The sequence below is a fragment of the Schistocerca gregaria genome, chromosome 3 (assembly GCF_023897955.1).
Source record: "Schistocerca gregaria isolate iqSchGreg1 chromosome 3, iqSchGreg1.2, whole genome shotgun sequence".
NCBI lineage: Eukaryota > Metazoa > Arthropoda > Insecta > Orthoptera > Acrididae > Schistocerca > Schistocerca gregaria.
Window position 1 is genome coordinate 685,122,927 of NC_064922.1, and position 23,195 is coordinate 685,146,121.

General features: G+C 42.7%; 1 protein-coding gene across 1 annotated transcript in view; it reads left to right on the top strand.

Moving 5' to 3' along the window:
* The window catches only part of LOC126355560 (mucin-5AC-like), a 95,674-nt gene that overhangs the window by 45,406 nt on the left and 27,073 nt on the right, over positions 1–23,195 (top strand). Inside the window, exon 6 of the mRNA XM_050005921.1 lies at positions 742–2,397. Within this exon, the coding sequence (XP_049861878.1) occupies positions 742–2,397 (1,656 nt within the window). The remainder of the gene's footprint in view (positions 1–741; positions 2,398–23,195) is intronic.

The following is a 23,195-nucleotide window of genomic DNA, read 5'->3' on the forward strand; positions in this document are numbered from 1 at the left end:
GATAGGTCGCGAAATGGAAACCACACCGAAACTCAAAACTGTTTTATTTGCAAAATTTAGCTATAACTTCCAGCTACTTATCTATATAGTCGCCGATCTGACTTAGACGTTTGTCGTAGCGTTGTACCAACTTTCCAATACCCTCATTATAGAAGGCAGCCGCCAGTGCTTTCCGCCAATTCTCTACGCTGGCCTACAGCTCTTTGTCTGTGTCAAAATGTAGTCTTCATAGCCAGCGGTTCATGTGAGCAGAGATAAAACTCAGAGGGAGACAACTGCGGGCTATATTGTGGGTAATCAAACATTTCCAATTGAAAACGACGCAGAAGCATCTTCATTGCCCCTGCAGAATGCAGCTGAGAATTGTCTTGAAGAAGAAAACGCACGACATTTGAGTAATGTTGGCTGCATAGCTTTAGGCGAAATTTCTCACCAGGGCCTCGTACTTGGCGGGAGACATTATTGTTCTAGGTATCTTTATGTGCTCCCCGTGTGCTCAGAACTAAAACGAACGACGTAACGCGATCGACGGGCACACTAGAGACACTCCCCAACATACCTGTGCAAAACTTCGTCGGATTTTCACTGTGGTTTCCATTTCGCGACCGATCGTTCCTTACTTTCTGAATAACCCTCGTAATTTTTAGATTTGTTGCATTCTTCCTAAAATGACTTGTACATAACTTTTTCTAGTTAACAGATCGCCCTTATTTGTTGAGATAGCTCTTGTTTCTCGTACAGGTTCCGAAGATGACGGCCCTGAGTCCCTCAAAGGCCAGCCTCCTGAGCGGCGTGGTGAGCGCTATGATGGCAGCTCGGAGCAGCTCCGCTGCTTCTGCTTCCGCGTGCAGTTCCAACAGCGCTTCTGTTGCCAGTGCGACCGCCGATTACGCTCCTTGCGCCACGACTGCTTCCGACCCCAGTACCGTCGCTAAATCCCCCACACTGACCATTGCCTCTTCTATCACCACTGTAGTCACTGCTCAGTCACCCAGTACCTCAGCTGCTTCACCAGACATTACCAGAGGTTCTGCCACCTCCATTGTGAGTGATGCTACAACCACCAGCAAAACTGGTTCCTGCAATACCAGTATCTATGCCATATCACCCAACGTCACTTCCCTCCCTTCAGACTACAGTACTGTTTCAACAGCTGACAGTAACAGAACCGCCTCCCCAACCATTAAATTTGGCTCATCTGCCTCCAATGCAACGACCACGTCTGCGTCCACAGCAAAAAGCTCATATGTCCCTTGTAGTAGAGCCGCTTCTCCAACCATTAAATTCGGCCGATCTGCCTCCAAGGCAACAACCTCTTCTGGCTCCAGTGCAAAACGATCTTATGCCAGCAGTGGCAGAGCCAGTTCACCAACCAGTAAATTCGGCCCATCTGCCTCCAACATAACCTCCATTTCTGCTGCCACTGCAAAAGACCGTTATGCCCCCAGTAGCAGGGCCGCTTCCCCAACCATTAAATCTGACCGATCTGCCTCCAGTGCAACCACCACTTCTGCCTGCAGTGCAAAAGGCTCTTATGCATCCACTAGTAGGGACGCCTCTCCAACCATTATATTTGCCTCATCTGCTTCCAATGCAACCACTGAATCTGGCTCCAGTGCAAAAGGCCCTTACACTCCCAGTAGCAGGACCAGGTCGCCAACTATTAAATCTGCTTCCTCAAATGCGACTGTGGGGTCCGGCTTCGACAGAGTGGGAGCTTACACTCCAAGTAGCAATGCAGGAAGCCCCACAATTACCTTAGCCTCTTCTACCTCAAGTGCAGTATCAACTCGCTCTCCTTCCCCCACCAAAACATTCGGCTCTTCGGTTTCCAGTGCAATTCCTGCTTCTGGTTCAGTACATACATGTACCACCATCGCTAGAGTAACTTCCCCCTCCATTGCCATTCGGTCTTTTGGTTCCAGTGTACCCAAAAGTTACTCTTCTACTATGTCCACTGGTTCTCCCACCAATGAATATGGGACCTCTTCATATAGCAGGGATGCGACACACAGCCCCACAGGCTCCACTGCTTCGCCCATCATTACTTTTCCTTCATCTGCCTCCACTCCTGCCACCTCCTGTACACTTACCAATGCGGGCACATCCAACATCATTTCCATCATCAATTCTGCCTCCAGCGTGGACAACACTTCCAATGGCTGTGTAGCCTCCCCTATCGTTTCTTTTCCACCTTCCACCCCCAGTAAAACCTCCATTCCCTCCTCTGGTACATCTGGCTTTCCTGATGCCAAGACCACTGTCAATTCTTCGGCTATGGACCACCCAGAAAGTGCTAGTGAGACTGCTGGTCCCCTAGCCGTCATTTGTGCAATGGACCACAACACTTCCCATACAGCGTCTGGCGACTCTCCCTGTAGACCTGCAAACAACGAGGTACGTATGCTTTCTGTACGAAATTAGCTTAGATTCACGCCTTTCATAATAATATTGTTTCAATTTCTTCATTCTTTTCAAATTTGGGGAATGGGGTGAGTGGACAAGAGGATAATATGCTATTGGAAGTTCATTTACATTCGTTCTTCACCCAATGGTATTAAAACTATACTGGAAACGTTAAAGTAATATTGAATCACCGCACGGTGTGGCCGTGCGGACAGAGGCGCCATGTCATGGATTGCGTGGGCCATCCCGCCGGAAGTTAGAGTCCTCCCTCGGACATGTGTGTGTGTGTGTGTGTTGTTCTTAGCATAAGTTAGTTTAAGTAAGCTTAAATAGTGTGTAAGTCTAGGGCCTGATGACCTCAACAGTTTGGTCCCTTAGGAATTCACACACATTTGAACAATATTGAAATTTTTGATTTCCGCTAAAGACATTTGTGCTTTTATAATTTATATGTTGAGTGAGGATAAGCCTTGATGTTCTACAGCGTAATAATGCTATAAAATTATGTAATTCAAGAAAGGATGATTGGTGATTGCTATTTTACATAGAAAATCTACATCACATGTTTGGTAAGTTTGGAAGAAAGAAAAAAATTGTTCAAATGGCTGTGAGCACTGTGGGACTTAACATCTATGGTCATCAGTCCCCTAGAAATTACAACTACTTAAACCTAACTAACCTAAGGACATCACACAACACCCAGCCATCACGAGGCAGAGAAAATCCCTGACCCCGCCGGGAATCGAACCCGGGAACCCGGGCGTAGGAAACGAGAACGCTACCGCACGACCACGAGATGCGGGTTTGGAAGGAAGATAGGTGAGGTTAATAGTTTGTGTAATAGTTAAGAAGAATTGGGTTTAGGGGGGTTAGGATAATTTGGGTGTGTATCCCGAGTAAGGTTCAGGAATGATAATGTGGAGGGGAAGAAAAGAGCCCTAATCCGAAGAAGGATAGGTGGTGAATATTAATATTCCGTATGCTATCCGAGAGTATAAGAGCTTGGGTTAGGGATCTGATTCAACAGCAGTCTTCCTCTGTGGTTATATCCTTCCGTTATCATTTTTTAAAATCATTTATCTAATCTGATAACCTCTGACGTACGAGCAGTACATCTTTGTCTAATGGTTTACTAGCTCGTTGCTCAGTTTTCTGACAGTAAAGTAACATTCTCCATCGTCCAATAGATTTTTTGCCATGATATGTGGTTTACTGCAGTTTGCGCTCTTAATTATTTTTAATAATTTTTATTTACAGGTGCGCAAAATTATTTATTTGGAAATTTAATTTTACAGTATGGCTTTTTTATATTCAGCTTTGAAATTTGTAGGTAACTGCTGTCTTTATAATAGCAGTCAACTCAATGATTTTATCTAACCACTGTCATCCCTCAGTAGCACTTAGTGCCAGCAAACAGTAACACATTGGAGGAGGCGTGGCATTCTTTTTTCAGGAGGAAACCATATGTAAAGCTGATGACTGCATTTAAGCATGCAGCGGAAATCGAACATGTAGTGTTCTTGCAACTATAAATCAAACGATTTACCTGTATTACTAGTCTACATTCTTGTACTGTAAATGACTCATTTCTGAAAAATATGAACTTTTTCTACACATAGTTTTACCTTCAATGGTCCTATTGTCTGTAGTGTCTTGGTTAGGTAACCTGCCTTGGTCTGTATTGGAAGAACACCAAATACAGGCCCTATCGTTACCATCATTAATTTGCAATTATACCAGTTTTCTCAAAAAAGATCGCTATAACATGCAGAAATCTACTATCAACAGTATTACTGGCCCCTATTTTGACCAGAACAGAGGTAGAATCATCATACACGATAGTCAGGGACCTGAAGAAGGCGCAATAAACAGCCGGGGTGGAATCTTCCTACATGTCGGTCAGGGACCTGAAGATGGCGTAGTAAATCGCCGAAATTGGTAGCCAAATAAAATATGTTTGGAAACTAGGCGGCGAAAGGTTCCTTGATTTGACATCCTGAATCGAACAGCCGAGTCCCACAACCATTTCTGACAAGATGGACGTAGAAAGAAAAAAATAATTGTCTCTGTCAAACTCTTAAATGAAATCATTCTAACTGTGTTGAAATAAAATGTTGAATGTTTGCGCTCCGGAAGTATCTGTTATAATGTATGTAGCATTTCACGCTCAACAGTCATTTTTCAAACAAAGTATTGATGTCAATATACAGTGGCGTACCTTTTACCACTTTATCTTTTTCAGTACAGTCTCAAAATTCAGATCCAGAGATACACAAATGAGTGGGTAAGCAGACCTGCGTAAATAATATTCTCAGTCCATAGCAACTTGGAATTTGGAAAGCCACTTTCACTGAACATGCCGTCTACCAATTCACTAACGAAATAACAAAATAGTAGATGATAAAATATTACCAAATGGACCATCTTTCTTTCTTCACCTGCACTGACACATCCTGTGCAAACCACTGTGAAGTGCAGGCAGAGCATACTTGGCATGGCGTCAGGGTTTCTTCCAGTTCTAATCGAGTGTGGAGCGCGGGTAGAATGACCGCGTGAATGTTTCTGTGCGCGCCGTAATTAGTGCAATATTGTCTTCACGATCCCTGTAGCAGCGATAAGAAGCCGGGTAAAGAAAGTTTTTGGTTCTTCACTTAATACTAGTTCTTGAAACCTTGTAAGTAGGCATCTACGTTTAAGCATCTGCCAATTCAGGTTTTTCAAAAATTCTGTCACACTATCCCATGTGGCAAACAGATTTGTGACCAATCGTGCTGCCCTTCTTAGTATACGTTTAGTATCTCTCGTTAGTCCTGTTTGGGATGGGTCACACACATCTTAGCATCACTCCAAGAAACGATGCACAAATGATTTGTAAGTAGATTGCATTTTTCCAGTATCCAACCTATGTGATAATTCCACTTCATATCCCTATAAAGTGTTACATCCACGAGACACCTGATTCCATTGGTGACTCAGTGGCGTTATAGTCATAGGATAATACTTTCCCGAGTTTGGTGAAGAGCATGTCTTTATATACATACATACAGACAGGCAAATGGCAATGGATGGGCGGCAGGACGACTGTACTGGGGAAAGGATGCCCGCTTATAGCAACGACGTCGTAAACTGTTTGCAGCAGTGTTTCGTAGTTCGTGTGAGACAGGTTCTTTTAAGGAAAAGGTGGGTGCACCCAGTATGTACATAGGTCTTGGGAGAACAGGAGTTGAACAGTGTAGAATATGATGCCGCTATCAACTCCAGGTAGATGGTTCGCTAACATTGGGTAAGTCAGGAGGCGATGTGACATATTCTTAATGACACCTTTCATTACCCGTATCACGTACAATGTGTGCAGGCCTTATTACCTACAGACTTGCCTCCAATGTGACGGTTTTGTCATTGGTTCGTCACACAGGCCACTGGGATGCTGGGATTTCCTTATCCATCCTGTTCACAGATAATTCACCTTTACGAGGGTGGTAGCATCAACTTCATAACACCTGTCTGTGGGCTACGGAGAATTCTAAACATTTACAAGTTGCCAATGATTCTGTTCATTGCTGTAGTTCAGCAGCTGCAGACTATTTCAATAAAGATAAAACATCAGTCGTCAGCTACACAATAAATCTTTATTTGTTTCACTTTGCCGGTTTCGGCAGTTTAAACGTCATTTTCAGAAGTGAATTAGGCTCAAATCATTAGTAATCCAACGTCAAAATAAGAATTGGATGGTGGTGTCCTTTGTTACAGAATCAATAAAATACACATCGTTTTACCATCAATGGTAAAATATATGTTATGTGCGATTAGTGGCAAACAATTAACTATTAAATTCCGCGTGATACTTAGTATGTTGACAAACGTAATCGGCTAGTCTACCTGCAACGGTCGTTCATTGCAGCACGCGAATCCAGAATCCATTCACCTTGAGGATTACCTCTTTCTTGATGGAGCTATTGTCACATTTGTGGATCTCTACGACTTCTCTTAACAAGAGGACGTAGTGGCTCTCCTTCACACTACCAACTTCCGTGCCTTACACAGCGCATGCCCCGCCATGGCCGATTTCTCCACCTGTCCCAACATGCAATACCGTTTATGTTCGATAATCCTTGTGTAAAGTATCATTCAGCCATTTCAACATAGCCTTTTCCAATTTGTAAGTGAGCCCTTTTGTCCCTTACCGATTTGCGGCACTCTTTGATCTCCTTGGTCGGAATGTAAATAGGCTTTACGCCGTGTGTACGGCCGATTCTGTCCGTCAGTGGAGGATGTTTGCCAGAAAAGTCGCACCCAGCATTTCTCCTTTCAAATGACACTTAGCCGAGTGTTAGATTCTTATGCAACTGGTGAGTACCCATTGATCTCCAGAACACTTTTCAGGTGTCACATCCTGTGTCTGAAGTTGTATGGCTCACATATTCATCTTGCGTCTTATGAGCATATTAGTCATCCCTCTTTTCTGGCCCTAGCGATGGCTTGACATTTGTGCAGGAATTGATTCGTGTGCTTCGGATTTCGACACATGTTGTTATCAGAACATCTTGAACGGGTAGCTGTTGGCTTTTCTACCTCCACAGTAAATAGAAAGTGTTCAGATATTTAAGTATCTCACCGAGCTAAGCCTCACCATGGTTCTATACAAAGAAGGTGTAGTCTGTGTACCTGTACCACACTATAGGTTTACATGGTGTCAGGTCCAGAGCCTGTGTTTCGAAATGTTCCATTAAGAGACTGGCCACCACTGGACTGAGTGGACTACCCATAATAGGTACGAAATTGCCACTAAGTCTGACCTGCTTCACTGCTCTAGGCTACTGGTGTGGACCTATGTCGTAACATACTGCATCGAGGGGTGATAACACGCTATAACAACCAGGAACAGGTCAACATGGTCTTTATATACATACATACATACAGACAGACAGGCAAATGGCAATGGATGGGCGGCAGGACGACTGTACTGGGGAAAGGATGCCCGCTTATAGCAACGACGTCGTAAACTGTTTGCAGCAGTGTTTCGTAGTTCGTGTGAGACAGGTTCTTTTAAGGGAAAGGTGGGTCCACCCAGTATGTACATAGGTCTTGGGAGAACAGGAGTTGAACAGTGTAGAATATGATGCCGCTATCAACTCCAGGCAGATGGTTCGCTAACATTGGGTAAGTCAGGACGCGATGTGACATATTCTCAATGACAGCTTTCACTATCCGTATCACTTATAATGTGTGCAGGCCTTATTACCTACAGACTTGCCTCCAAGGTGACGGTTTTGTCATTGGTTCGTCACACAGGCCACTGGGATTTCCTTATCCATCCTGTTCACAGATAAGTTCACCTTTACGAGGGTGGTATCATCAACTTCATAACACCTGTCTGTGGGCTACGGAGAATTGCCATGGGTTGTTGGTGGCCAACCATCAGCACCAGTTCAGTCTCAGTGTGTTGGTGAGGACTATTGGGTACCACTCCGTGGTATCAGTCAACCCTCCACATCGCCCCACATGCGTGGCATATCTGCAATTTCTGTAGGTGACCGTGACTATCCTGCTGGAAGTTGTGCCTTTTTGGTACAGGGGGTAATGTGGCTTCCACATTTCTGTGCTGCGGTATCTCGATATCTTTTCCAGGTCACAGCACCACTCCAAAAGTAGCCAGATGTGATTTGGTGTTAACGACAGCCTGTGTAGAGGTGCTCCAATCGAATGAACCCTTTATATTTCTATCTGTGGGGGTACCTGAGAGACGTTCCGTACGTGGAGCCTTATACAGATGTGCGGACACTGGAACAACACATTCATGCTGATTGTGATGACGTTCAGTTGCAGAATGACACAACTGATCGTGTTGAAAGGGCCCAGCAGTCCCCTTTCATTATCATTTTAATTCTCTGGCTTTCGTGAGTGAATGAATGTGTGTTTGTTTCATTTTGCTATACGATGGTTTAGTCTGCTGCAGAGAACAGCGGTAGTCGTACAGAATGGCCAACCCTTGTAGTTTTCAGGGAGTCAAAGAGGTTTGTTCCCCTTGCGTGAAAGTTACCGGTCTTAGGTTGGTGGCGGAAGCTTCATCTCTGGTTTTTCCTGGCCACGGGGTCGCGTGGGAGGCGTTGGAGTGTGTGAGACGGTCAGTCTGCTTCTAGCTCGCCGAGGGTCTGCAGCCGACGTCTCTTCGAAGAAGGGTGAGTTCACTTAACCGCGTGGCTCGTTGTCTCATAGCAAGAGGGGAGCATTTAGTAGCTTTTGGTCTCGCGTTTCATCTTATAAAGATTGATTTGCTGGGTTGCAGCAAGGAATGTAAGGCTTTTGCAGACTTGACTTTGATCCGTAAGAATAATGTAGCACGAAGCGCCCTCGGGTCAGTGTGAATGTTTTTGTGCCTACAACTGCGTGTGTATGCATTTTAATCTTTTTCGAATCTTGGTAATTTCTGATTCTTTGTGAATTTTCTTTGTCTCATTACTCTATGTCAGTTGGAAACATCCACGTGGGTTAATATTAGAGTTTTTGGCCCTCTGCCATTATCCAATAATTAGTATTCCCCTTTTATTTAAAACAAATGTTTTAGAATAGATCTTATTTTCAGGGATGTTGCTGCAAGCTGCTCTTATGCACAGTGTTCATGTACTCTTTACTTTATTTTAATATTTGATTCACTTGAACAATGTCTGGATCACATTAATAATTACATCCCATTCTTTATGAATGACTTTATAATGAATGTTCTTTTCTGAGTTTTTCTTATGAATAAATTAAATAATTTTCCGACTCAGCCCAACCTCTTATCTGTCGTGTGGCTAGAGTTGGTGGCGACCCAATCTTTTCCGTTCATTTCAATGTCAGATAGCATTTTCTTATTCAAAGCGCGCGTGGTTCTTTTAGCCATCAGGATGCATTGAAAGTGTGCTTCACACACCTTACGCATAGCGACCTTTTCCTCGCGCTGCTTACAGTGAGTGTCAGCCATTGCTGTGTTGTGTCTGTACACTCTTAGAATCCTGTGGGAGCCAGTTGGAACACCTTGTCTAATAATGGTCTCATCACAGCTTGTCGTGCACTGCATTGTACTTTACAGGCATAATGAATTAATAAGTACCCTGTAGCACAGACACCATACATTTCCGACCATATGTCCATAGGACCTTTTTTGCTTCTTATCATCTCATACATCGTTTCTTGCAGTCTGTCTCCATTTAGCAAACGCACCCTGTATGTATACTGCCTGACAGAAAGGTGAAGCACCCAGATGACATGATCGGATGTCTATGTAACTTCATACTCATACTATGTGTATGTAATTGATTAGAGTTGCTATTCTCTGCCACAGGTAGAACAGCCACCAGAATGAATTAGAGCTGATCGTGTTTAGTATTGTTACAAAGTCTAGTGGGGCATTCAAGAGGCGTCAACAGCCTCAGATTTTGAGCACCACAGTGAAGGACATGGAGGTGTCGTGTACTCCCATGAAACATCATTATCGCAGGTGACGAGAATCTGAAAGGAGCCTGATTGTTGGTCTCCATTTTGTCGGCTGATCAAATCGTGCTATGTCCATATTACTGTGGGGGATTCGGATGTAAAGTGATCTGACGTTGGATTGCATGGGAATATGAGGGCAGGAGTACTTCTCATCAAGGTTCCAGTCGACCATTTCTAACCACCACAAGAAAGGATCACCATACTGTGCACGAAGCACAAAGTAACGCCTTCACACTTGTGCCTGCCATTCAAAACAAGTAATGCAACATCCTGCAGCACTGGTCGGACACTAACAGCAGCTCATCTATGGAATTACTGTCCTATGCATAACACCAAAACACATATGGTTGCATTTGGAGTGGTGCTGTGACCAGAAAGCATAGATTACTGATGAACAGCGTCGAATTGGTTGCAGTGATGAATCGCGGTGATGCCCTACCATGGATGACCATCACTGACAAGTATGGTGGCAGGCTGAAAGAGATTCCATTCTTTCAATGTTTTGGAGTGGGACAGCGGTGCTACTTGCGTTTTGGTGTGGGGAATCATCACGTGTGACTTCAGGTCATAGTTGGTAGTGACTGGGGAAATTCGAATGTCACAATGGTACTTCACAGACATTTGGCACCCCCATGCGTGACGTAACAAGGAGTCATTTTTGAACAGGACAGTCGTCGTTCATACATAGTATGTGTATCTATAAAATGCCTGCATGATGGTGATTCACTCGCAAGGCCAGCAAGAACCCTCGATCTGCGCCCAATAGAATATGTGTGGGACCGCCTCTGTGTCAACTCTGCCCCAGTACCACTAACCAGGATACTAAAGAACAGTTACAACACTTGTGTGCCAGCTTGCCTCAGGAAAGGATACTACGGCTTTATGGCACCCTTCCCAACCGAAACAGAGTATGCATCCTGACCAGACGGTTGTAACATCGTACCATTAAGTGAGCTCATATTGCCAAGTTCTTTGCAAATTTGACTTGATTTTCTAACGACTGCAATAACATTACACATCTTCTCCACCTGTATAATTTCGTTTCCTTCTCCCGTTCTCTTAGCCAGTGTATATCCTCTCATGGATAGATTCCTGCACTTTCTCCCCATTACCCAAAAGCACCCAATATATTACACTGGATGATAAAAAAAGTCAAGCGCCCACAATGGGAGAAGGAAACAAAATAAAACTTAACAGGTTGACAAAAAATATATATTGCACTGAGGTAACGAAAGTTATGGGATACCTCTGTCTATGTCCGTCCCCGGTAGCGAGTGGTCAGCGCGGTAGAATGTCAATCCTAAGGGCTCGGGTTCGATTCCCGGCTGGGTCGGAGATTTTCTCCGCTCAGGGACTAGGTGTTGTGTTGTCCTAATCATCATCATTTCATCCCCATCGACGCGCAAGTGGCCGAAGTGGCCTCAAATCGAAAGACATGCACCCGGCGAACGGTCTACCCGAGGGAGGCACTAGTCACACGACATTTACATTTACCTCTAAAAATCGTGTCGGATCTTCTTTTGCCTGGCGCAGTGCAGCAGCTCGACGTGGCATGGACTCAACAAATCGCTGGAAGTCCCCTTCAGAAATACTGTGCTATGTTGCCTCTATAGCGGCCCATAACTGCGAAAGGATTTCGTGCACGAACTGACCTCTGTTATATCCGTAAATGTTGTAGTGCAATTTAAGTTACAATTATGCCGCTTTGACAACAGCATCTGTAGTATCTCCCTTAAGGAGACTCTCACTCATGAGAGAATATACAGAAGGCTTTTTCCACCACACGACTGCCCCTGCATATTTGATTATTGAAAACTTCTTTTGAAGGGTCTTACAAGGTCGCTGATTTGGGGAAAGGGCTCATCATAGAGATTTGTAATTTAAATCCCTCGTCACCTGTCAGCACAGAAGGGACGGGCATGTTTGTGCCCGGCAATGGTATCGGAGACAGAATACATTTTCCTCACATGAATTCGCGGAAAGCTGCATAGTTTTCAGAACTTGTGTTGTCACGGTGTCTGACATAGTATCCACTTCGATTATCACGGAGTTGTAATCGTGATCAGTAGGACATTTGAAAAGAATTTTTTGTATCAAAAATAATTGGAGCCACTGTTTATCGGACAATTCATCCTAACACGCTTCCCACGTATGCAGCCAGGGCAGGAAATTTGCCACCGTTCCATCAGTCCCATCTCAATTATCTTCTACATTCCTTCTACTGGTTGAGGTAAACACAGTGGTTGTAAAACATTGTACAGGTCTCAACACACATACTTGTCTAAGGTGGAGACAGTTGTCCTTCCCATGTGGAATTAAAAAGCGGGAGTTTGATGTGAATTAACAGTGACCAAATATCTGAAACAAAGTGTACTATTTGCTAGTAATTAATGCATCATATTAAATAAAATAATTTGCATATGGCTTGACTGACAGATGAGGCTGTTCGAGCCAAAAAGAAGAATTTGCGAGACTCCTACGGCAAATACCTAAAATTCAGAAAAGGAGGTAAGGTTCAACTAAGAAGTATCAGAATTGGCGCTGCAAAGTTCGTAACGAGGTTCTATCTGACACACTGTTGCCACGCCATACATCATCGAGAGGATTCACTTCCTGACTTTGGGGAACGAGAGGAAGAAGCGTAATTGAAACCGTATTGTCAGTTCGTCCGGCGAAAAAACTAAAACGAAAAGAAATAAATGACGATGTGGCAGCAATCACATATTATCAACACACCAGAGACAGTAACAGGAGAGAGGAGTGCATCCTCGACCATATGGCAACCTATGTTTGGGTAATGCGTACTCGTTCAAGACATTGGCAACTCCAACACAAACTCATTTAAAAATACAGCTCGAGAGACTGGAGAGACTGAACTTGCGTTATTAAACGATCAAACACCACCACATCTACCCTCTGCAGTCCTTGCATCACCCAGGGCAGCTGTGTCGCAAAAATGGCTCTGAACACTATGGGACTTAACATCTGTGGTTCAAAAATGGTTCAAATGGTTCTGAGCAGTATGGGACTCAACATCTGAGGTCATCAGCCCCATAGAACTTAAACTACTTAGACCTAGCTAATCTAAGGACATCACACACATCCATGCCCGAGGCAGGATTTGAACCTACGACCGTAGCGATCGCGTGATTCCAGACTAAAGCGCCTAGAACCGCTCGGCCACATCGACCGGAAGCTGTGTCACAATGTAGATATGATACTACATCATAAACTGAAGTACCCATAGCAATTCTGGAACCACGGGAATCTTCCAATGATTTTTCTAGAGCCATAGATAAAGAAAAAAGACCGGGAGATTTACAGAATATACCGTGACTGGACTCAAATTTTGGCAGTAAAAATGAAAGTGAACCTGTCTCTGAACATCCAGGTGAAGTTTCAGTTTAAAACAGTAACTGTGAACAGTGTATCTCTGTAAGTGCAGACGAAATTAGAGTTCTGAACAGTAAACATAATGCTGAAGTTCTAATTTTCGGGGTTCCCGAAGGATGCCAAGAATCTACATGCTCTGTGTATCTTGCAGATTATTCGACGTTGCATCTCAATTTTCAACATCTGGTTTCACTGAAGGTAGTATCCATGCTAGAATGCAAATAGCTGAACATGAAAATTCTAACTCTCACGGAGACTGCTTTTAAAAATTGAAAAACAGAGGAAATGAGATGAATACAACTGACAAACGGATGTTCACGCAGCATGAACATGAAGTTACATATTAGAGAAACGTTTTAAAAAGAGTTTTTTCTCTAGTTTATAAACTATCTTGTAGGGGTCTAGCATTTTGTGCAGACAAGGAGACGTTTGGCTGTGTGCAAAATGGAAATTTCATGATGTGTCTAGGATTAATTGCGGAGTATGATTATTTTTTGGCTGGCCATGTAGTAAGATCCAGTAACCCTGGAAAAGGATTTACTTAATTCTTGTCACCAGCAACATATGGAGAGTTAACGCGTCTTGTGTGGAGGTCAGTGATACAAAAACCTATGTAATGAAATTATTTCTTCCAAATATTTTTCCAGTCGTTGTAGACTCTACACCAGATAGTCCAAGTCGTACAGTAATGGCCACCTTAACCTTTTCATTTGTAAAATATGAAATATCTAAAAATTTGGAAATCTAATACAGTAATCTTGTCCTTAAACTAATTCCTGGAAATGTACAAAAGTTACAGTGAAACGTCCCCTTAGAAAAATTAATGAATTACTGTGCTGATAAACCTCTTACATTATTTGATTTTCAAACAGCTGAGCAGAACTGAACGTACTCGGACATTTCTCTTTACTTATTCTGATCATCACTAAGCTGACATACAATATTTTTAGCGCAACGCAATCTGACTTTTAATAATCGCTATAAAAGTGTCAATTTCCAACTCTTGTAACAGTCTCTGAAAAGCTTCAATGTCGCCTTTGCAACTTCCTACCAAAATAATATGTCGTAAATGTTCAGGCAATTTGAGTAAGCAAATGCGGATGAGTTCTGAGGGGCTGTATGGGTTTGAAAGATACTGATTCTTGTGCAACATATCTTCAAAATATTTCACAAGACTGGAAAATTCAGATTGTTCGAAATGTTTCATCATTATGATGCTCTGCTTTACTCGGTCTTGAGTAGCTTGAGACCAATATGCTGAGAGGAAGGCATGATAAAATTCTCATTCACTGTGACAATCGTGATTGACCGATCGCATTCTTAGAAATGGTTCATTCTCTAAATAGCCACACACAAATTCTAATCTGTGCTCTAATGACCAGTTGGGAGGAAAACAATGAGAGAACTGATGAAGCCACGCTTGTGGATGAATGTCGTTGCCGGAATTCTTAAATTTTTTGAATTTACGTGTAGGAATAAACAGCTTATAGTCAAAATCATCATGTCGGCAAGTCGCATATCGGTCATTGTTACTGCGTTTCGGTGGTTCCATCTCAAAATTCGGTGTACCTTGCCAATTTCTTTCATAATTTCCGAAATGCCCTGTGTTATTATTTTGTGGATTTTCCGTATTTCTATGTCCCTTTTCCCGTATTGGAGCGCGAGTGTCCTCTGAAATACGTAATGCTTGTATTACCTGTGTCAGCTGATCTTGTACTTCCCGGTTTTCTCTTTGGTGTTGCGTATTAATTAGAGTTCTGATTTTGTTTGAATCTCCTAATTTATTCTTACTCTTCTGTGTCATTAAATACTACCTGTCTTGTGTCATTCAGATTGTCATCTAAATGATTTAACTGATCCGAAAGTTCGACTACTTTCTCTGATAATGAACTAATTTCCTCCATGTGTCTCTCTGAACCAATTTTCAGAGTATCTACTGTGTCCTTTAAGTTTTCCTGAGTTTTGCAAGTAGCGTAATCGAATCAGTAGATGCAAGTGAGTCAATCTTAGCTCGCAAGGTCTCATGATTTTCATGAACAATAGTTTGCAGTTCTTTTATGGCTCCTTCGTGATTCTGTAATGCATTTTCATGCCGAGAAAAAATAGGTTGAAAATGCTCACAAATTTGTGTTTTTAAGTCACTGCAGACATTTTGACACTTCGATTCAATGTTATGTAACTCAATAGTTAAATCTTCACGTGTTTGTTGAAGCGTGGTGTCTAACTTTTGAAGATTTTGTTCCATTGTGTCTAACTTTCGAAGATTTTGTTCCATTGTGTCTAACTTTTGAAGCTTTTGCTGTGTTTGTCTCTGGTGTTGTTCCATTTCGTCTAACTTTTGAAGATTTTGTCCCATTTGTTTCTGATTTTGTTCAAGCCTTGTCTAATGTTTGTAGCCTTTGTCCCATTTGTTGCATTAACTGTAATAACAATGCACTGGTATCTGAAACATGTTCCTCAGTACTAGTCGGCAGTGCATTTGAATCGGCAATATTCGCATTTTGAAAAGCAGAAAATGTGTCTTGACTTATTTGAGAAAACGGCGAGGACGCAAAACCTGAATCGACAGTATTTGCAAGATTGTGTCCTGTCATTTCGGATTCCTGAGGCGAGCTGTTGCCGACCGATAGATCGATAATGTTTCCCTGTTCACTAATTGTTTTACTGTCTACACCATAATTTGCAGCCCGCTCCATTTCCCTATGCACAGTTACCAAATTACTATGTTGAACATTAGTTAATTCATTACACGGTGGCGCTAACACGCTGCTTTCCTCTTTACTGTCATTTCTTAGTTTACTTTGGAGCCTAGTATTACGTTTTTCACACGACATTATTGTCACAATATTTCACACGATAACACAGAAAAGCACAATTTGAAGAGCCAAATAAGAAAACACATTAACATAGCATTGAAAATAATATCTCCTTAATTACAAGCGCAGCTGCGAAATACTTGGTGCAAATCTACATGCATGCCACAACTGTTTTACTGTAGAACAATGAAAAACTACAACTACAAAGGAAATTCTCTCTATAACTACGCGCTAGAAATAAACAATAGCTACACTAATTACACAACCCACAAGAAAAAATCAGAAGATTCCAGTGAGGTATCCTCGGCAAAGGGTCGACATATGAAACGTCCCTTAGAAAAATTAATGAATTACTGTGCTGATAAACCTCTTACATTATTTGATTTTCAAACAGCTGAGCAGAACTGAACGTACTCAGATATTTCTCTCTTTACTTATTCTGATAATCACTAAACTGACACACAATATTTTTAGCGCAACGCAATCTGACTTTTAATAATCCCTACAAAAGAATGGCCCTGACTAACATTAACCTATACGTTTCACAAAAATCTTGGTTACTCGAACTACTGCAATACAGCGAGCGCTACTACTGCCAGCTAAATAAAAGATTCAAACTACTGAAGGCACTAACTACTGATAGGCACAGTTAGCAAATGAAAGATTTTGATGGAGAACAAACAATGTATTTACCTTCATAGTGTTCAAAAGTCATAATATATATCAGTTCATGACATACAGTCTTACAAATTAACTGCCTCTGATGGATACACGTCCAGATCATCCGCTCTCGAAACTCCGCCATCTCTCTCCCCACATCCACCACTGCTGGCGGCTTACCTCCAACTGCGCAACGCTACGCGCTGTTAACAGCCAACTGCCCAACACTACATTCACAGCCAGTGATTTTGATGTAGAGCGCTACGTGGCGTTACGAAAATAATAACCTCAACTGCCTACTTACAACAGGTCATGTAGAAGTAAATACAGGTGGATTTAAGTCAGTACAAAAACTGTCTTCTAGTACCGGCTAGTGCCTCTACAGCAAGATGTTCAGGCGTTCTTAATAAATAGCATTATGCAAGTAAAGAAAACCATTTAACTCATTGTTATATGAACAAAATTCATTAATTTCAAAAGCCATTGTTCACTTATTACAATGATCACAAATAAAATACAATAGACTTTCTTGGTCTACACAGTCAACATGTGTCCACTCTTTGCATTTAGTGTATTGTACCCATCCTTTTTCAAATGACTCACAGTATATTAAACGTATTTTGCTCTTGTCTGCCGTTACAGTGTTCCCACCAAATTCCAGCTTCATCTGACGCTTCTAATTCGTTGCATCACTATTTCGACTATTTACCACTTTGCAACTGTTAGATGTATGTGACGTTTTACTATTGAGCACTTGACCTAACTTCAAGCCTCTTCGTGCCTAACTTCAAATATCTTTCTGCTCTTGGTCTTTTATCTTCGATTAATTTATTTTTTTCTTCCAATTGTTGCTCATAGGGTGAAGAAGTAAGAACTTCACTTCTCTGTGTCAGTTGCTTTCTTTTTTGAACTTTGAATTCTGGGAGTTTTGCTGCAGGAAAGATTTTTTCGACGACATTCATGAAAAGAGGGGTTACTGAATTAGAATGAATGGGAGTGTTCATACACCCCTGGAAATTGAAATAAGAACACCGTGAATTCATTGTCCCAGGAAGGGGAAACTTTATTGACACATTACTGGGGTCAGATACATCATATGATCACACTGACAGAACCACAGGCACACAGACACAGGCAACAGAGCATGCACAATGTCGGCACTAGTACAGTGTATATCCACCTTTCGCAGCAAAGCAGGCTGCTATTCTCCCATGGAGACGATCGTAGAGATGCTGGATGTAGTCCTGTGGAACGGCTTGCCATGCCATTTCCACCTGGCGCCTCAGTTGGACCAGCGTTCGTGCTGGACGTGCAGACCGCGTGAGACGACGCTTCATCCAGTCCCAAACGTGCTCAATGGGGGACAGATCTGGAGATCTTGCTGGTCAGGGTAGTTGACATACATCTTCTAGAGCACGTTAGGTGGCACGGGATACATGCGGACGTGCATTGTCCCGTTGGAACAGCAAGTTCCCTTGCCGTTCTAGGAATGGTAGAACGATGGGTTCGATGACGGTTTGGATGTACCGTGCACTATTCAGTGTCCCCTCGACGATCACCAGAGGTGTACGGCCAGTGTAGGAGACCGCTCCCCACACCATGATGCCGGGTGTTGGCCCTGTGTGCCTCGGTCGTATGCAGTCCTGATTGTGGCGCTCACCTGCACGGCGCCAAACACGCATACGACCATCATTGGCACCGAGGCAGAAGCGACTCTCATCGCTGAAGACGACACGTCGCCATTCGTCCCTCGATTCACGCCTGTCGCGACACCACTGGAGGCGGGCTGCACGATGTTGGGGCGTGAGCGGAAGACGGCCTAACGGTGTGCGGGACCGTAGCCCAGCTTCATGGAGACGGTTGCGAATGGTCCTCGCCGATACCCCAGCAGCAACAGTGTCCCTAATTTACTGGGAAGTGGCGGTGCGGTCCCCTACGGCACTGCGTAGGATCCTACGGTCTTGGCGTGCATCCGTGCGTCGCTGCGGTCCGGTCCCAGGTCGACGGGCACGTGCACCTTCCGCCGACCACTGGCGACAACATCGATGTACTGTGGAGACCTCACGCCTCACGTGTTGAGCAATTCGGCGGTACGTCCACCCGGCCTCCCGCATGCCCACTATACGCCCTCGCTCAAAGTCCGTCAACTGCACATACGGTTCACGTCCACGCTGTCGCGGCATGCTACCAGTGTTAAAGACTGCGATGGAGCTCCGTATGCCACGGCAAACTGGCTGACACTGACGCCGGCGGTGCACAAATGCTGCGCAGCTAGCGCCATTCGACGGCCAACACCGCGGTTCCTGGTGTGTCCGCTGTGCCGTGCGTGTGATCATTGCTTGTACAGCCCTCTCGCAGTGTCCGGAGCAAGTATGGTGGGTCTGACACACCGGTGTCAATGTGTTCTTTTTTCCATTTCCAGGAGTGTCGTTATCAGAGGAGCGATAGACACAAGACTGGAAGAGGAGATTGGTGTAAGAATATTCTTTCTGGAATTCTCAGGCCAGAAATTGGTTGAAGTAGTTGCTGAAGATCCTGGTTTACACGTGTACCTGACGAAGGTCTCTGTTTGGAAAGGATAGCTGATGAACGTCCTGGTCATGAGCTAACAGAGATGAAGTTCTGATGTCCAGCAGCAATAAAATCCAAATCAGTGAACATATTTGGCTTCAAGCGCCAAAGACCTGTACAAGTAAATGCAGACTGCGCTAGATCCACTCTGCAGACAGAAGAGCAGGCAGTGTTCATCAGTCCAGTAACATCTTTTTGGAACATTTTCAACGGCTAGTATTTTGTCATCCACTTACTGCAGGCTTGATTGTATGCTACTTTAAATGGTAGCATTGTTCCACGATCTAACGGCTGCAGTTTGTACGTTATGTCAGGATTCAAGCTGAAGCAACGTATTAGTGTCTTGTGTACGAGATTACGTGGAGATCTTTGTGGTTTACGTGACCGTCCAGTATGAGGAACACTGTTTCATCTTTGGTAGGATTTGTCCTTTCGGCAAACACCTTTATCCACTTCAGACTTGATTTGGTAGATATTCAACCACATTTTGCAGCTGCGAAAATACTTCCTATGGGAGCATCCTTTTTCAGCACTTCGTCTCTTCTCAATTTATTGAGGAAGACAAAAAGAGGAGGAACAAATATCTCCAGCGACGTTTGTGCTTAGGAGGGGGTCACGTTCCTTCATCTCTCTCCTGAAGTGACTTTGCTCACTTTTTTTCCCCCTCTGTGATGTGACCTTAATAACATTTGCACGAACTACTGAAATTCCAGTTTCGTCGTAGTTTTGAATGCTGTTATCAGGGAAACTGTATTTCGAAATCAGCTCTTCGTATTTCGTAAAGAAGAGCTCAGCTTAATATCTGTTGAAGACCAAACCTCTCTGAAGCTAGTAGATTCAGGACATCTAAGGGACAGTTCAGCATGCCGTGCCATAAAATCATAATAAAACTGCTTGCCGGCAGTTTTCTTTTCTTTACTGAATTGGTGAGGTACTTTTAAATGTTCAGCCAACGCAAATGCTAACCTCAAGAAGTCTTTCCTACCAAATGGCATGAACCTGTTCTCTAAAACTTTCATGTGCCCAGATTCACAGATACACCTGTTCTAATTACTTTTATTCGATCATTTAAAGCGCTACTCGGGACATGAAGAGACTGAGCTCCCTGTCTTGCTGTCATTGTCGCCGATATTACTTCATTTGTTGCCTTACTGTTATTCTCTTCAGTCCATTTTCCTTTCATTTTCCCATTATTCTAAGCCATTTCGCTCCGAAAAGTCAAGAGAACGAATTATTATTATTCTCCCCCTAACATTCTGACTGGTCGTGTATAACGATCACGAAATAAAAACGATACGGACTGTGTAGTATCCTTAAACAATACAGTTAAAATAAATGTGAAAATAAATTCGATACTCTCCTCATAAATGTGTGCCGGTCTTGAAACTAACTTCTTGCGCGCTCCTCCCACACAAACAACACTAAACTCTCACAACTCACAGACAGCTGAACGCAATACGCAATGCCCGTCGTACCATCATGAGTAGGGCCGTGACGTCTTCCAGATCACCCCTTGAATGTTCTGCCACCTAGTACTTGACACGAGAACTAGCGATGGCCGGTACTTTAAGACGGTTGGTACTGTAGGACCCTTCCCTGTATCCCATAATGAGCTGTTAAGTATAATAATTAGATACGTAAATCAAGATTGGCTCTCAGTTGAAATACTCCTGTGTTTCATGAAAACAATGTAGGTCACACTGGAGAGAAGCTTTCTGAAGAAGTATCGAGTTCCTTAGAATTGCATGGACTGAAATTTGACAACTGTAGAGGTCAGTCATACGATAACACAGCCAACATGTGTGGTGCATATTCAGGCTTGAAAGCAAGAGCCAAGGAACAAAATTATCCAATTTTCTACAATCCATGTTCAGCTCACTTGATGAATCTAGTTAGGTTACAAGCTGCACAGTGCTGCATAGCTGCAACGCGTTTTTTTGAATTAATTCAATGTTTACAGAGTCTACACGCAGATGGAACATCTTGAAACTTTTTTTGATTCCGCAAGTATGATACTGAAGTCTCCGAAACGACGGTGTGCACGTGAGGATGTTTGTAAGAGTTTGAATACAGATTGGAAAGCTGTGTTTTCTGCATTAAGAACAATTTCAGGAAATGAGAGTGGTAAAGTTAAATGTGAAACTGAAAATGTTCGTAGAAAACTAAGTAGTTTGAGGTAGTTTCATGAGATCAGTATGCGGTTGTATTCTGCAACAGTTTGGCAAAGCAATGAAAAAACTGCCAGCTGAGGTTGTATACATTTCTACTTCTGTCGGATTGCATGACTATCTTGTAATGTTTACAGCTGACTTTGTCATCTATTTCAATTCACAAGGATTCAGTTGAAATGAAATTTACAGACATTAGGAATTACGAATCAATTCCACCTCCTTCAGCTGCTAAGAAGAATAAAAGAAAACTCCAAATTAAACGCAAGAGATTCTTTGATGAATCATGTGACTCAGAAGATGAAGACAAATGTCCTGATGAAGAAACAGGATCAGATTATGGTGAGATTTGGAGAAAAATGAAAATGTCATATTCTCAGATTATACAAACGCTTCAGGATGAGTTACAGAAGATAGTTAATGCCTACAGAGAATATAAAGATTTTCATTTGTCTCAGATATAATCAGACTAGAAGCTGTTCAAATTTACGATGCTGCACTGAAAACTTAGAGGCGTATAAAATTCTGGCATAGGGAACAACTTTGGTAGATAACAGATAATTTTAAAAGCTATCTATTGTCAATGAATAAAGATGCTGGCAAGCTGTCTTCCCTTCAATTTCTCTCTCGAACGTTGGTTTCAAAAACAGTTGGTGATGTCTGTACAGATGTGTACATAGCACTCAAGATTTGCAACTGTACACCAGCAGCGAACTACTCAGCTGAAAGGTCCTTTTCTGTCTTAAAACGGATTAAGAACTACCTATGGACAACAGAAAATCAAGAACGATAGGAGTATTAGCCATAAAGTCAGATGTGACAGTCAGTATGGATTTTGAGGAAGTGATAAATGAATTTGCAAATACTAAACTGAGAACGATGTCATTCCTCTAGGTTTGCTATATTTTGGAGAAGATCAGTTAATGGTATTGTATCATGTATTTGGGAATGACTAAACTTCCCATTTAAGTGAAGTAATTTTGATATAAGATATTAAAACTGTAACGATTTTCTTTGTATTTTTGGCACATACAGTGTCCAACTTTGAGGATTCTGTGGTAATTTTTCAGTAAAAGGGGCTATTGAAATGTGGTAGTTATTTTATTATTTTTAAAGATTTAACTTACCCATGTGCTTTATATTATATGATATTTATATACCTCGGTAAAGTTTAGAGCTGGAGTTAATGATTACGTAGTTTTATTGTTGATAGTCCATAAACGAATAGGAATGCTGAAGTTTAGGAATGAGGTCATAAAATAAATTACTGCACAGGGCGTCACAGTCCTAGATACGGCCCTGTTTGTATATGCGATACTACTGCCATCTGTATATGTACATATAGCTATTTCATGACTTTCTGACTTCAGTGTACAATGTCACTGGGAAACCTCAGTGTTTTTACTTATTGTCCCTGAGTTTTAATTCCTGCTCCAATTCATCAGTAAACACTTCCGGGCTAAATTGCCGTGGTCGATCTGTAGAACTTCTTCTCCCTGACGTTTCGTTCTCAACTACGGAGAACATCTTCCGAGGTGAGTCGACGACTGGCTGCTACGCCACGTGGCGTCGATATGAAGCTATCTCTGGCTATCGTCTGTTCTCTCGATTGCAGGCAATCGATTGTCACGTGATTGATGCAACGTCGACCGCCATATTTTGTCCAGTTTTAATCCTTCTTCTTTATGATTAAAATTGTATTGAT